At 42.9% G+C, this 16,284-nt stretch overlaps 1 protein-coding gene across 1 annotated transcript; it reads right to left on the bottom strand.

Annotated features, from left to right (window-relative positions):
• Window positions 1-14,761: 14,761 nt before the first annotated feature.
• On the bottom strand, window positions 14,762-15,968 carry LOC138873278 (uncharacterized). Its single transcript, XM_070151725.1, has 2 exons — window positions 15,260-15,968; window positions 14,762-15,105 (listed from the first exon to the last, which is right to left on the bottom strand). The coding sequence occupies exons 1-2, from the start codon at window positions 15,966-15,968 to the stop codon at window positions 14,762-14,764; spliced, it is 1,053 nt and encodes a 350-aa protein (XP_070007826.1).
• Between the last annotated feature and the right edge of the window lie 316 nt (window positions 15,969-16,284).

Here is a 16,284-nt window from a genome sequence, read left to right as displayed (position 1 = left end):
CCAGCCAATATGGCGTTATTCTTCAAATGAAGCCTCTGGATACCTAGCCCTCCTAAATGTTTTGGCATAGTAACTGTTTTTCAATTTACTAAATGGAGTCTTCTTTTTTGATGAGTAGTTCCCCATAGAAAATTACGCATATATTGTTCCATTTTATTTAAAATTTGTTTAGGGATAGCTATGTATTGCATTATGTGGTTAGGTAGAGCACACAATGTTGATTTAATGAGAGTAATTCGTCCCCGAAAGGAGAGGAATTTGGTTTTCCATCATGCAAGTCTAGCCTTGAAGTTATCGAGCAAGAATTGGAAGTCAGATTTGGTAGGTCTTTGTTGGAACATTGGGAAACCTAGGTATTTTTCAAATCTAGTTCCTTCCTTCATGCTAAAGCAGGAAAGGATGTATTGTTTTTGTTCGATATTGTAGTTGTTGGAGAAGAAAATGCGTGATTTTTGAAAATTGATAGATTGGCCTGACAATTGTGTAAAAGTATTGAGGATATCAATTATGGATTTACAACTTTTGTCATTTAATTTTGAGAGAAGTATTATGTCATCAGCGAAAAAGAGGTGTGAGAGTCGAGGTCCATTTTTGGAGAGTTGTATTGGAGTCCATAATAGGTAATCGATTGATTGAAAAATGGTTGTTGAGAGTCTTTCTAAGCACATTATAAAGATGTAAGGAGATAGTGGATCACCTTGACGTATACCCCTAGATGGTTTAAAAAGTCTGTGCATGATCCATTTACTAGGACAGATACTGAAGATGTTGTAATACAAGACATTATTAGGGTGATGAGTTTTGTTGGTAAATTAAAAAAATGGAGTGTATTTTTGTAAAGGACCATTCAAGCTTATCAAAAGCTTTTTCCAAATCTAATTTTAGCATCATTTGACCCAATTTTCCTTTTTTATATTTTTTAAATGGCTAAGAATTTCTTGAACAAGGATGGAATTGTCTAAAGCACGTTTGCCTTGTTGGAAGATCGATTGGGTAGGTCCAATTAGTTTATAAAGGAAGGGTTTTAGTCTGTTGACAATAAGTTTTGTGATTAATTTATAAATAGTGTTGCAAAGACTTATGGGATGATATTGAGTGATTTGTACAGCATTAGGTACCTTAGGGATAAAGCACAAATAAGCGGTATTTATTTCTTCCGGAATTTTTCCCTAATTGAAAGCATTGTAGCAGCAGTTGGTTAGTGATTGACTTACTTCATGCCAATATTTTTGGAAAAAATAAGGATGTAGGCCATCTGGCCCTAGTGACTTAAAGGGTTGAAAAAATTGTAGTGCATTTTTAATTTCTATTAAGCTTAAGGGTTGTATCAGTTGATATTGGTCTTCAGAATTTAAATAATTCTGCATTGGGGATTGATCTCTAATTTGATTTGAAAGAGTGTTGTGTTTTGAACAAAGTTGTGTAGTATTGATAAATTTGATCCTAAATTTCAACCAGGTCATAAGTCCAGTTGCCTATAGTGTCTTTCAAAGCGTTTATGCGATTACGTCTTCTTCGTTGTAATGTTGACATGTGGAAATATTTTGTGTTAGCATCGCCGTCATTTAACCATTGGATCCTAGATTTTAATTTCCAATAGTCTTCTTCTTGTCTAAGTATAGCACTGAATTCATTATTTAATTGAATTTCAAGGTTTTACAAAATATTGCTTGTAGGATAGTGTATGGATTGTTGAATCCCATTTAATCTAGCTAGTAGTTTTCTTTTTCGAGCAAAAAGATTGCCAAAAGTATGTTTATTCTAGTAGAGAACATGATTTTGAAAAAATTTCATGGCCTCAATTATTGAAGAACAAGTTGTCCAAGATTGCTTCACTACATTATAGAGTGAAGGGTCAGAGGTCCATATTTTTTCAAACCTAAAAATATTTTTCCTAGGTAGTTTGCTGGGGTTTAGTGTGACTAGTAGAGGACAGTAATCGGAGTATGTACGGGGGAGGTGTTGCACTATGGTTTCAAGAAATAACTGAAGTCATTCATAATTTGCTAAAAGTCTATTTAATCTTTCTAGTATTGTATAGCCATTCTTTCTCTTATTAGTCCATGTATATTTACTACCCTTAAACCCTAGGTCCACTAAATTACAATATTTAAGGCATTGTGCAAAAGCATCAATCTGTGTATTATTTACTGGGTTACCTCAAAAAAATTTAGTCTGTTTAATGACCTCGTTAAAATCTCCCCTATTAACCAGGGTCCTGTATAAGCATCATGTGTATATTTTAAGTTGTGCCATAGTAGATTGCATAAGGATGTAGAGTTATTTGCATAAATAGAAGAAAATAGTCATTTAGTAGGGTTAGGTCATACCTGGACCATACAGTGCACCTCTTGTGAAGTCATTATAACATCTTTGACAGTAACCATGTTTGCATGCCACAATAGGACTATACCACCCAATACTCTTTGTGCCTCGACTTGTGCCATGTGGGAGAAGTTGAAATCATTTTTTAAAATAGTGTGATCTTGCATACTGTTTCCAATAAAACTATAATGACTGGCCTATAGTTGTCAAGTAGTGATCTAAATTGCCTTCTAAATTCTACATTATGTGACCCTCTACAGTTCCAAACCACTAGATTCATGATAGGCTGGGGGTTTAGGAGTTCCGCTAAGTCAGCCACCTCAGTCATGGCTCCCAGTGGAGGCTGATTGGCCTAGGTCATTTGGTTGTTCTGCCTCAATGTTGGGATGACTACCATGGAGTATTTCCCCTTCTGATTGCTTGGATTTACCCGAAAATTTACACTGCATGAGATGAGTTCTGGAGGGCATTTCAGTATGAACTTTTTTGCATACTACTCCTTTAGGCTGTAAAGATAGAAGCTCTTTAGCCAGATGAACTTCGTTCGTGTTCCCTCATCTCTTCCACTATTTTTGCCAGTTCTAATCTTGTTTGCTCTCCTAGTGCGTCTGGCGATGGAGGTGGAACTAGTGGTGGGCTGGGTGAGGGTGAGAATGGTTCCTGAACAGTCGTTGGAGATAGACTCATTGGTAAGGGTGAGAATGAATTCATGTGTTGAAATCACGGGGCATAGATCATCCATGTGTGGTGTTGTGGGAAGAATGGAAGCAAACTTATGGCTTGGTGGAAGATGTATAGAGGGGGAAAAGTCGGATGAGCCCAAGGAGACTGTGTTGTTTTTTACGGCATTGTATGTTCCAACAGTAGTGGAGTATGGATGATCGTCCATTGGGGTTGATTCAGTGCCTCTATCCCCAACCTCATCCTCTCTGTCACAATTTCTGCCAAATGAGTTGGGTTTTGAACAAGGAGGATGATCTCCTAGTTGTTGAGTTCCAAGGTGAAAATTAGGGAGTATCCCTGGAGCCCCGTTTCTAACCATTATTGAAGGGGATACTCCAGAGGTGGTGTTTGGGATGTGTAGGTCAATGGAGTTGTGGGTTGTGGGTGTGGTGGTCCGTTCATGATGAGACGAGGGAAGTAGAAGTAGTGGTGAATGATCTGATGGTTTTCTCTGAAGGTTGTGAGCCAAGGTCTTTGCATGGTAGGGCTGTGGAGGTGTTGGAGTTATATTAGGGTTATGCAGTGTAAGCGGATGCTCAGTAGAGGTAATGTTTTGAAGGGGTTCATTGTGTATATTGGGGTAGGGTTGTGTAAAGGCAAAGGTGTAGCACTAGGCTGGTAATGATGAGCAGCCATTGGAATTGAGGAAGATTGTTGATTAGTGGAAGAAGTTAACTTTGTGATTGGCTCTTGCTGGGTGGCATGCAAAGAAATCTTTTGGAGGTTGTCGGAGATGGAAGGGGAAGGGATTGTGTCAGAGATTTTATCTGGTGTTGCGTGTAGTGGTAGAGGAAGGGTTTTGGATGAGTCAACTGCCTTAGGATTGTGTGTGGAGTTTATTATGGAGTTGGTGTCCATTAGGTCTATTTTGTCTGAGTCAGCAAAAGCCGTGTTACAAGGATGCATAATGGATAAGTTTTGAAAATTATTAGAGATGTCCTGGTCCCTTTTATCTGAGTTAATATTGTGACCTTTTTAGTAATTGTGGTAGGCCGAGACTGGGCTGTTTGCTTATTATAATTTGACGGGCTAGCCTGTGTAGTAGTGTTAGAGGGCCCAGGCCCATTGTGAATATTCATGGACTGAATCCACCTCTGTGATTTGGATAAAGGAGTTATCCAGCAAAGGTTGACTAGGTTAGGGAGCTTACCTAGTACCAGTTGTGCATGGGTATCCTCCACCGCCTTCCCTTTCCTCAGTAGTTCCTCCTTCGTATTGAATGGAAAGTTTGTTGAAGCTCGACGTTGTGGCGTTCTACTATGTCTATAGGCTGCTCTTTTAGGGAAAACTACTGTTTTTCATTCTGATTCCTCTGTAGCTATGGTTAGTGGAGTGCTTGTAGTAGGCTGTGTAGTAGGTGGGTTGGCATTAGGTATAGGGTTTAAAGAAGGGGTTGTAGCAAAATGACAATTCCAGGCAACAAGCCCAAAGCGTCCACATTTGGTGCAGAGTTAGTTAAGGCCTTCATAAAGGATAACCTGTTTGTGATTTCCTAGGTGTACATGGGTCTTTAGTTGTTTTTCCAGGGGAACTTTGATGCATATCCTTGCATATATCCCTCTAGTGGTAAAGGTTGTACAAGTATCAACCTTGAGAAGTTTCCCTAGTTTACTGTCTACTTTTTGTAGGATTTGATAATCATAAAATTCCATTGGAAGTTCAGGGAGGCGAGCCCAAATTGCTGCATATGTCAGTAGGGCAGTAGAAGCAATAAATTTAGGCTCTCATTGTCGAACAGATAAGAAATGGTTTGGGATGAACCAAGGCCCGTCATGTAAGGCTTTGCACATATTTTCCTCGTGGTGGAATTTGATTAAGAAGAAGTTGCACCCCAAGTCTATGAGATGAATCTCTTCCATGGGTTTCCATATAATTGTTAACTTAGACTTTAACAGTTGGTATCCAATGACTTTGCCAAAAACCTTTCTGATGATAGAATTTTTCCATGGGGCGTATAAACGTGATTTCTCTTCAGCCGTTAAGGGTATGAAGTTGTCAAGGTCATTATCATTTGATATTTCATCAGTGAGGTCACCTCTGTTATGGATCGCTTGAGTGTTGGAAACGTAAGTTGGAAGGTAGGTGTTGGACGTTAGTGTTTGAAGGAAGGATTTAGCTGGGGTGTGGGTATCCGATTTGTTAATTTGCATAAGTTGTTGATTGGATGGATCCATTATTTGTTGGGACAAAAGAGAGGGAGTTAGTGAAAGAAGTGAAGATGAACAGTACAGTAGAGAGCATTGCTTGCTAACGGACTTTTTAAATTCTTTGTTTAAAAGCCAAGGTTATCTTTTTAGTTTACGTTTTTGATGAACGGTTATTTAAATTGATTCTTCAATTATTATTTATTAAAATTTCTAATGAACTTTGGTCGAATAGGTGAGCTGGTTGAGGTGTTTCACCTCTTGTTGGAAGCATGGTGACTTTGCATTTTATCATATTACCAAATCTAGGTAATTATGACTTTGATCTCTTGTGGTAGATTGCACCGCCGTTATTACTCAAAGAAAAAAAAATGTAGAAAATTCATTTTAATTTGTTAAGGAAAACATAAGTGTGAGGGGAAAAAAAGGAACAGGGCAAGTAACGCTTTACTTAGGCTAATAAAAAAAACAATTCCGAGAAAAACATATAGGAATATGATCATATTCACTACGAAAGACAGTTACAAGTGCAAGCTACTTTAGAGTTCAATAAATGAGTCCATGGAAATGCTATATTCAATTTATTAAGTTACATTTTGGGGAGCAGTATAGGTAGATAATAACAAGTTTATCAGTTTCAGCTTTTTTTTATGCAAATACATACTCCCTCTAGTCCATAATAAGTCATTTTTTGTCATTTTTATTTTGGTATAAAATAAGTGTCCTTTTTACATAATTAAGAATGAATTAACTATAGTTTTTCAATTTGCCCCTATATATTTACATATCGCAATGTATCAAGTTAGCATTATGCAAAATTTAATTAAGAGTAATTTAGTCAAAATACCTATTTGTTTTCTAGGAGTTTGTATTTTATTAAGGGGTATACCAAAAATAAAATAGTCACTTATTGTAAATTGGAGGGAGTATGTAATTGCTTAGTCATAAAATTAGTTTCAATACATTGTTTTTTACCACTTGATATTTAGCATCTATTTTTTATATCAGCAAAAAAGGTTTATGGTGTTCTTGAAATAATGGAACTTCCACTTTTGTTAGTGTTTGACTCAAAAGATATTAAAACTTTTTTGAACAAATCAATTAAAGATGAAGAGGTAAATCTTAGGTGAATATAATAATCTCTAGAAAGAATAATAGATAAAGAGAAGATGGACGTTAAGTTTCTTTTCATTGAAGAATCATAATCTTTCCAGAGTCCTGCTCCCCTGTTACAAGGTTATTGTCCCCCTTTTATACTAAGAGATAAACTCTTTTAGATTGTAAAAAAGAAAATATAAGGAATATTTGACGGAATATTCCTAATGTCCCCTAATAAGTTTACACTATTACAAGAGTCGTACAGTCTCTTCTTTGCCTTAAGGTCGTCTCCCTCGGGATGTCGACTTAAAGAGACCCTGTCGTTTGTCGTACTTGTCGTTGGTCGTGATCGGTCAAATTTGGACCCTTACAATTAGTCCCTCCGCTTGTCGGGGTTGCAACCGGGTGCATCCTCGATGAGCGGACTTCATGCGTTCTTATGGAAAAATTTGATCCGTTAAAATGTTACGACGTGTCCAACTAAGGACGGTCAGCGTGTTCAGCAAGACATCGAGTGGTACACTTTACCGGGAAATGATGTCATCTTCACGTGCATCATCATCATGCAGGTTTTCGAGGCAGGAATTGATGGCTTGATGCTTCGATTCTTGCGCTGCTTTGCGACCTGCCGCTTCGATTCTGGCGCCACCCAACTCTATAAATAGGTGAAGGATTTATTTTTTCAAAATTTTTAGCCATTTCACTCTTGATAACTTCTTTCACTCTTCCTAATTTGCTCTCATATCCTTTTGTTTCTTCTTATGTTCTTCATTCGAAGCTTCTTCTTCCTTCTTTCTTTTGTGTTGATATTCCTTTAAATGATATTATGTCGAGGTCTCGTCGTTCTTGTGAAGAGGTTCCTGAAGCCACCCTGTTGTCCACGACGCCCCCTTCTAGCGGCGAAGATACGGTGGTAGAAGAGGGTGACAACCTTCCTATAGTGGAGGAGTTACTACCGAGGCATCCCTTATCCCGGAGTGACTTTATCAAAGATCTCCCTCCTACTCCGGACCCCGTATTTTCTGAGACGGAGCAAGTTCATATCAATGCTCTTCGTGTAAAGTATGGCGTTCCCGCTCATGTAGAAATGGTTCCGGCGGGGAGAGATTACGTGAATGCCCACAGACCTGGGTACTGTGCTTTCTTTGAGTACCCTTTCATGATCGGTTATACTCTTCCTCTCGTCCCCTTTGTGGAAGAATTCTGTTGGTTTTACTAAGTTTGTCCAGCACAACTTTTGTCATACGCTCAAGATAATTCTGCTGCTGACCAAGAATGCAGAGTTGGCGGAGTGTAACATTTCTGTCCACCACCTTTTGCACCTGTTCACGCCCGGATTCCACACGGGGTACCATGGTGCAATTGAGGCTTCGTGGCACGAAAGGGCTGGTGGTCGGGACAGATGACCGGGCAAGCCACAAGTTTTGGCACAAGTACTTCTTTGTCAAAACCGAACATGTCGTTTCTAATTTTGCCAGGTTCCCAGAGCGATGGAATGAGACTCGTAAGTGTCACCGCTCTTTTTACTCTTCCTTTATCTATATTTATTTTAAAGTTTGTTTGTTTCCTGTTCGCAGCTCTAGGACGTCCGCCTCACCCTATTGCGGATATCAAGGGTTGGGTAGCCCATCTGTTGCCTCATGCAGTAGAGACTTGTGATTGGCCCGCCTTCGTGAAGCGTTATGGCCCTAGAGTCTCTTGTGGTAAATATTTTCCTTACCACTTCGTTGGCCGTACAACCTTGTTTATTAATACGACCCTCCGTGATGACAAGTCGTGGAGCTTCCAGGCAGAGGGCACCAGTCCCTACGTTTCGTCAGGCCGTTGCTGTCGCAGACGTGCAATTTCTTTTGAGTGAGTCAATTCGAGAGGGCCATCCCCAACCTATTCAATTAGAAGATCCCTCTCAAGTCGTGGTCGTGAGGGAGGAGGATTCTTTAGTACCGGCTGCACATCCTTGGACGAGTCCTCTAACGAGGACGAGCCGCTTTCGAGAAAAAGGAGAAGGATGGAGCTTGGGAAGGGCGTGGCCGGGGACGCTGACAGAAGCAGGACGTCGCAGACGGCACCCGTGCCCACTTTTATGGCTGATGCCATCTTGTCCGGGAGGTCTCCCTGAGTGGAAGGAGCTTACCCAGGAGCTGGCTCGGTGTGCTCAGCTGAGGGCGGTGCATCATCTAATGTTGGAGGTCATCATGTTGAGGGTGACAGCTCATGCTCAGATATCGACCCAGAGGATGTCAATGAGTTTGTCGGTCACCATACTCATGTGGAGATCAGAATGGAAGGGTCTGATCGTCACATAGTTGTTCCGGGGGACTACAACTTGCTGCTGAACTGCGAGCAAGTGGCGTCTGCTCTAGCTGTTGCCCCTGAGAACGAGGTGCTTAGGGCGATGAGTGACGTGTAGTTGTCTCAGAAAGTCGCCGATATGGCTTTGAAGGTAGGTGCCTTTCCTCCCCTTTTCGTTGTTGGGTTTGTGTGGTGATCGTCATTCTGCATTTTGTTTCTAACTTCTCCCATTTTTTGTCAGACCCTCATCATGGAGATTGAGCGAGAGCATAGGGAGAGAAAAAGGATGGGCCTTTATGAGAAGATATCGTCCAAATATCAATAGTATTGTGTTAAGCATCGTACGATAGCCGACATTTATCATCAGAACCCTGAGTTTTAGTTGTTTCGTGAGGGGCTCAAACAACGGGAGGACCAACTAGAGCATAAGATTGAAGAGTTGAAGGAGCGTGATGAGGAGCTCATGAAGGATGTTGCTCGCAATAGTGAGCTCTAGGCTTCCCTTAAGGTGAAGGACGACAAACTTGAGTTGAGTAGGGGGGTGATGGCCGAAAATGCCGACTTGCAGACAAAGTGGCTGGTTTGATCGCTGAGTTGAATGCGAAGGCAACAAAGGTAGAGGGGCTTAAGGGTGAGCTGAGCATCGACACTTATAAGTTGGCGGCAGCCATTTCTGGAACCACATCTTTGGAGAATGCCCTCCACTTTTGCAGGTCGGAGATCGCTGAAGAGAAGGAGGCCTTTGATCGTAAGGTTGCAGGGCTCGAAGGGCGTGTCAAAGAACTGGAGGCAGAGCTGGCTGCATTAAATGGACAAATGGCCTTGCTGAGGGCGGAGGATGCAAGTCGACGTTCTCAACCTTCTATGTCTTGCGCCTCAGCCGATCCGGTCGTGCCTCATCGTTTATATGAGTTGTGGGTCTACGCGGAGGTTCGGCTTGATGTGTATAAGGCTTTTCACACCGAGGAAAGGGCTACTGAGGTGGAGCTTCAGGCCGTGCATACCGAAGCTCGTGCAGCTCGTGAGGCATACGGGTACGATCCCTTCACACCTGATGGGGATGACATCAACTCTGATGATGCGAACCGCCTTGCTTCGGATTCATGGTACGAAAATGCTTACCCCACCGGGGATGATGTGTAGTCTTTGTTTGTACTTGCTTTTGTTTTGGGGTTTGCGGGGGGGCATACTTGGGTCCGTTTGTAAATGCCAGTGTAAATAATATTTTGATGTAATGTAAAATTTATTTCGTCGATTTGTTCTTTCTTGCATTTATCGAACCCATGTTATCATTGATGGACTTGGCCATTGGGATGTTGCTTCGAATTGTCATCGAAGTAGGATCCCATCGTAGTTTGAACGAGGTTGAACTCATGTTATTGTCGATGGCCTTGGCTATTGGGATGTTGCTTCGAACTGTTGTCGAAGTAGGATCCCATCGTAGTTCGAGCGAGGTTGAACTCATGTTATTGTCGATGGCCTTGGCCATTGGGATGTTTCTTCGAACTGTCATCGAAGTAGGATCCTGTCATAGTTCGAACGAGGTCGAACTCATATTATTGTCGATGTCCTTAGCCATTGTGATGTTGCTTCAAACTGTCGTCGAAGTAGGATCCCATCGTAGTTCGAACGAGGTCGAACTTATATTATTGTCGATGGCCTTGGACATTAGGATGTTGCTTCTAACTATCGCCGAAGTAGGATCCCGTCGTAGTTCGAACAAGGTCGAACTCATATTATTGTCGATGGCCTTGGCCATTGGGATGTTCCTTCGAACTGTCATCGAAGTAGGATTTTGTCGTAGTTCGAACGAGGTCGAACTCATATTATTGTGGATGGCCTTGGCCATTGGGATGTTGCTTCGAACTGTCGTTGAAATAGGATCCTGTTGTAGTTCGAACGAGGTGGACCTCATATGATTATCGATGAACTTGGCCATTGGGATGTTGCTTCTAACTATCGTTGAAGTAGGATCCCGTCGTAGTTCGAACGAGGTCGAACTCATATTATTTTTGATGGCCTTGGCCATTGGGATGTTGCTTCGAACTGTCGTCGAAGTAGGATTCCGTCGTAGTTCGAACGAGGTCGAACTCATATTATTGTTGATGGCCTTAGCCATTTCTTATTGGAGATTTGATCGTATTCCCATAGGAAGACATGTTGACTTTGTTCATGTAATGGAGGTTTAATTATATACTTGTAAGAATCACATATTGACTCTTCACATACAATGGAGGTTTGATTAAATTCTTGTGAGAATCACATGTCGACTATGCATATACAATGGAGATTTGATTATCAATATCCAGTCCCTTCATTGCTTCGCTCTAGAGATCATGTCGACGGGTCGAGTTAATGAATAGCACTGCGATCCTTGAGGCATCTCCCTTGCTGCCTCGTTAAAAACCTCCCCGGGAAAACCCGATTGGGACAAATCCCGGGTAAGGGAAAAAGAGTACGACTTAGGTGATACCTTCTTTTAGAAGTGGAAGTACTTGAGATGGGCGACATTCCAGTTATTTTGGCGTAGTTTTCCCTCCATTGTTTCTAACTGGAATGCTCCTTTGTTCGCTGCAGCTATGATTTTGTATGGTCCGTCCCAGTCGCTCCCAATTTTCCCTCATTAGGGTCTTTCGATGCTTGTGTTTTAGCCTTGAGGACATAGTCTCCGACTTTGAGCGGTCGCACCTTCGCTCTCTTATTGTAGTATCTTTCTACTTACTGTTTCTGGGCTACCGTTCTTATGTGGGCCATGTCTCTCCGTTCTTGGACTTCATCCAGATCTTGTAGCCAACTTTCGTCGTTGCTGGGTCTGCTCTCGTTGGAGTATCTCAAACTAGGTTCTCCGACCTCGACGGGTATGACTGCATCAGTCCCGTAGACCAGTGAATATGGCGTTTCTTCTATGTTGGTTTTTGGCGTAGCACGGTATGCCCATAATACTTCCGATAGTAGTTCAGGCCATAACACTTTAGCATCATCAAGCTTCTTTTTCAATATATTTAGCATTACTTTATTGGTGGATTCGGCTTGACCATTGGCGGCAGGGTGATATGGCGTGGAGAGTATTCATTTGATGTGCCATTTTTCAAAAAACTCAATCGTTCTCTTTCCAACGAACTGAGGTCCATTATCGTAGCTGATTTCTTTGGGGATGCCAAAATGGCATATTATGTTTTTCCATACGAATGTGATGACCTCCTTCTCACGTATCTGAGTGTATGCACCTGCCTCCACCTATTTAGAAAAGTAATCAGTTAAAACCAAAAGGAAGCGTACCTTACCTCGTCCTGCTGGGAGGGGGCCAACTATTTCCATTCCCCACTTTATGAATGGCCATGGCAAAGTGACGGAATGAAGGAGTACCCCTGCTTGATTTATCATAGGGGCATACTTTTGACATTGTTAACATCTCCTGACATAGTCCATGGCTTCTTTTTTCATGGTGGGCTAGTAGTACCCGGTGCAGATGAGGCATTGGACAAGGGTGCGGTTTCCCATGTGGGCTCCGCAGTTCCCTTCGTGTACTTCTTCTAGTACTCGCCTTGTTTGATTTGGCCCAAGACATTTGGCTAGGGGGCCACCGAACGTTCTTTTATAGAGATCATCGTTTACGAGGTTGTATCAGGTTGCATGTACCCGGAGTTTTTGGCTTCTTTTTTATCTTGCGGGAGCGTTCCTCCTGCAAATATGCTACGAGACAGTTACGCCAATTCCAAGTTAAGTTTATAGAATGTACCTCGAAGTGGTCTATTGCGGAATGGAGGAGGGTGACCACGTTTTCTTTGTTGATATTTTTGGTGGCCGCAGCTAGTTTGGCGAGGCCATCCGCTTCGATATTCTACCCTAGGTATTTGGTCGAGGTGGCATTCATCGAATTCTGGCAGTAGTTTGTGGATTTCTGACCAGTACTTTTGTAGTCTCTGTTCTTTGATTTGGAAAGTCCCGGTGACTTGGTTCACCACGAGTTGAGAGTCACAATGGAGGACGAGTCGTCGAGCGCCATATTTGAGGGCTAACTTCGAACCTGCAATCACATCTTCATACTCGGGCTCGTTGTTAGTCATCTCGGGGCATCTTATGGACTAGAGAATTAATTCGCCTGTAGGGACTTCGAGGACGAGTCCCAGTCCCGATCCCGAGGCATTAGAGGCACCGTCCGTGTAGAGGACCCAGAGGTTGGTATGTGTGGAAATGTGGAGTGCTTCCTATTCTACCTCGGGCAATATTTTCGTGCTGAAATCAGCGACAAAGTCGGCGAGCACTTGCGACTTAATGGCAGTTCACGGTTGGTACGTTATGTCGTGCTCTCTTAGTTCTATGGCCCACTTGACTAGTCTACCTGATAGTTCGGGTTTGTGTAGGATACCTCTTAGGGGGGAGGTTGTCACCACCTTTATAGGGTGACACTGAAAGTATGGTCTAAGCTTCCGTGAAGCTACGACCAATGCCAAATCTAGTTTTTCAAGGTGAGGGTACCTTGTTTCTACATCGATTAAGGTTTTGCTGATATAGTAAATTGGAGATTGCCCTTTATCTTCACTAACCAAGACTGCGCTTACCGCAACTTCGGAAACTGCTAGATACACAAGTAGACATTCACTCGGATCCGCTTTGATGAGTAGTGGTGGCGAGGATAGATACGTTTTCAGTTTTCTCAAGGCGTCGACGCATTCTTCGTTCTATTGCAGTCGGGTGGTCTTTCCTTAGCACATTGAAGAATTTGTGGCATTTATCCGAGGATCGTGAAATGAACCTTGATAGGGCGGCTATTCGCCCTGTTAATTTCTGTACCTGCTTTTTGTTGGTCAGTATCTCCGGTATTGCATCGATGGCCCTGATTTGATCTGGGTTGACCTTGATTCCCCTTTGTGACACTAGGAAACCAAGGAACTTTCCTGAAGTTATGCCGAAGGCGCAATTTTCGGGATTTAGCTTCATTACGTACTGCCTTAATATCTCGAAGGCTTCCTTCAAATGACCAATGTGATCCTCTTTCTTTGTCGACTTCACTAGCATGTCGTCGATGTAAACCTCCATGGTCTTACCAAGTTGTTACTTGAACATTTTGGTGACTAACCTTTGATATGTGGCCCCTGCATTCTTGAGCCCGAACGGCATCACCTTATAGCAGAACGTTCCTTGATGAGTGATGAAAGTGGTATTTTCTTGATCTTCTTCAGCCATTACAATTTGGTTATAACTGGAATAGGCATCTAAGAAGCTCAGCAGTTCGTGCCCTGCTGTTACATCGATAAGTTAGTCGATGTGAGGTAATGGAAAAGAGTCCTTCGGGCATGCTTTGTTTAGATTGGTGAAGTCAACACACATTCGCCATTTCCCATTATTCTTTTTGACTATGACCACATTGGCGACCCATTGGGGGTATTTCGATTCTCTGATGGAACCGTTGGCGAGTAATTTATCAACCTCCTCGTTGATCGCCTCATTGATTGCGGCATTGAACTTTCTCCTCATTTGTTGTACCGGCGGATAAAGTAGATCGACATTCAGCCTGTGTGTGGCAATATCCCTTGGGATTCCTGGCATATCTGAGTGGGGAAAAGCAAACAGATCAGCGATGTTAGTTAAAAACTCACGATACTTACCTGGCTCCGAGAGGTTGTGTCCAACATAAGCCTTTTTTGTACTATCGGTGTTATCCAATTGAACGGGGTCGAGATCTTCTATGGTTGCCTTGCAAGCTGCTACGATGTTTGGGTCTTTGATGGCCTCTACTTGTATGCCGGATTTGGTTCCCGACATGGCTGATTGTTATGCTTCCGCACTTGCCCCTTTTAGTTGTTTGGTATGTGTGCAATCTTGGGCGATCTGGTAGCATTCTTGGGTGGTACATGGCTCACCTCGGATGTTGAATATCCCCCATGGGGTGGGAAATTTGATTACTTGATAGAAGCTTGAAGGGACGGCTCGCATGGCGTGTATCCATGGTCGTCCTATTATGGCGTTGTAGGCCATTTCCTGGTTCATGACGTGAAATGTGGTTTCCAGGGTAACCCCTTCTGCCAGGACAGGTAGCACTATTTCTCCAGATGTCTGCTCTACTGCATTATTAAAACCCCTTAGTGTTATGCAATGCGGTATTATTTTATCCTCGAGCCTCATTTGCATGAGAACTCGTGGGTGAACAATACACGCGTCACTTCTGTCATCCGCCATTAATCGGTATCTACGATGCATAAAGTTATAACAAAAGCATCATAGTGAGGGAAAGACAAATCGTCGGTATCTGACTTATCGAAGATGATACTATCTCCGAGGTCGTTATACCGTTTGTGGGCGACTATCTGTTTGAGTTTATATGTGGTGGTGAATTTCACATGGTTGATTAATGTGACATCGCCGCCGCCAATGATCATTTGTATGGTACGAGTGGGTGATGGTGGCTTTGGAGGTCCTTGAGGTTGATCGCGCCCTCGATCGAAATTGGCTCGTCCTCTGTCGCTCAGCAATTCTTTCAGGTATCCCTGATTTAACATTCCTCGGTCTTGTGTCATCTTTCCTGGTGGAACTCACACAGGACGTTTGACCTTCTTGTGCTTGAGTCTGACTTCATCTTTTGCGGCCACTGCACCTTCGTGCCGAGCTTCTCCAGTGCGTACACTATTTCTGGGGGGAAACACAAAAATTATGAGCAGATAGTAATGAAGGCATACCTCTTTCGTTTCGGGAGGGTGCGGTATGTCGAGGCACGGTGTCTGCATATCGTGGAGGTGGAGGATTGGATGATCGGATGTAAGGCTGGTGTTTTTCTCGATTGAAATGTAGTAGTTGATCCCTTCTCCCGCCATGGCGGCAATCTCTCCTTGTCTCGGTCTGGACTGATGTTAATCGCTGAAGCGGGCCATTCAGGTCATCCTCGTCTGCCCTCACTTCGGCGCAATAAGCATTGTGGATATCTTCCCACATGCTAGGTGGGTACTTCATGAGTCTACTGAGTAGCTTTTTGGTTGCTTTTGACCCGTTTCTGTTTAGCCCGTTTTGAAAGGCTGCTACTGTCATCCCTTCTGATACGTTTGGTAGGCTCATCCTTACTCTGTTGAATCGGGCTAGGAAATCCTGAAGTCCCTCGCCCGTCATTTGCCTAACGGCGAAGATATCATTGACCCAAGCTTCTGCCTTTTTCGCTCCCACGTGCGCGGTGACGAACTTGTCTGCCATCTCTTCGAACGTGGATATCGACCGTGCTGGTAGTTGGGAATACCACGTCAGCGCTCCCCCTGTCAGAGTTTCGCCGAACTTTTTCAGCAGCACAGAAGGCACCTGTTCCTTTGATAAATCGTTACCCTTTACTGTGGTAACGTAATGGATTAGGTAATCTTTCGGGTCCGTGGTAACATCATATATTTTCAAATATGGCGGCATTTTGACGGTCTTTGGAATAGAATGGGGAGTTGCCCCTTATATGGTTGTTCGATGAATCGGCCCACATCGCATTTTGGTAACAACTTTGGAGTGCCTGGTATTTTATCGACCATTTCCTGATGTTCCTTCATCTAGTCGCGGAGTGTTTTGTTCTCATTTTCCATCTTTTCCATTTTCTTTAAGATGGCCATAAGTGCATCGTCACCTGCATCAGTAACAGTGTGGGTGTTACCTGTTCGCATAGCGCTTGGCTCATCGGCAGCAGCTGCGATTTCTGTGGGTGGCGCATCTTCGACACCTCCCTGAATGGGTTTCT

The sequence above is a fragment of the Nicotiana sylvestris genome, chromosome 7, assembly GCF_000393655.2.
Source record: "Nicotiana sylvestris chromosome 7, ASM39365v2, whole genome shotgun sequence".
NCBI classification, from domain to species: domain Eukaryota; kingdom Viridiplantae; phylum Streptophyta; class Magnoliopsida; order Solanales; family Solanaceae; genus Nicotiana; species Nicotiana sylvestris.
Note: the sequence above shows the minus strand (reverse complement) of the source record. Positions and strands in the feature narration are given on the sequence as shown.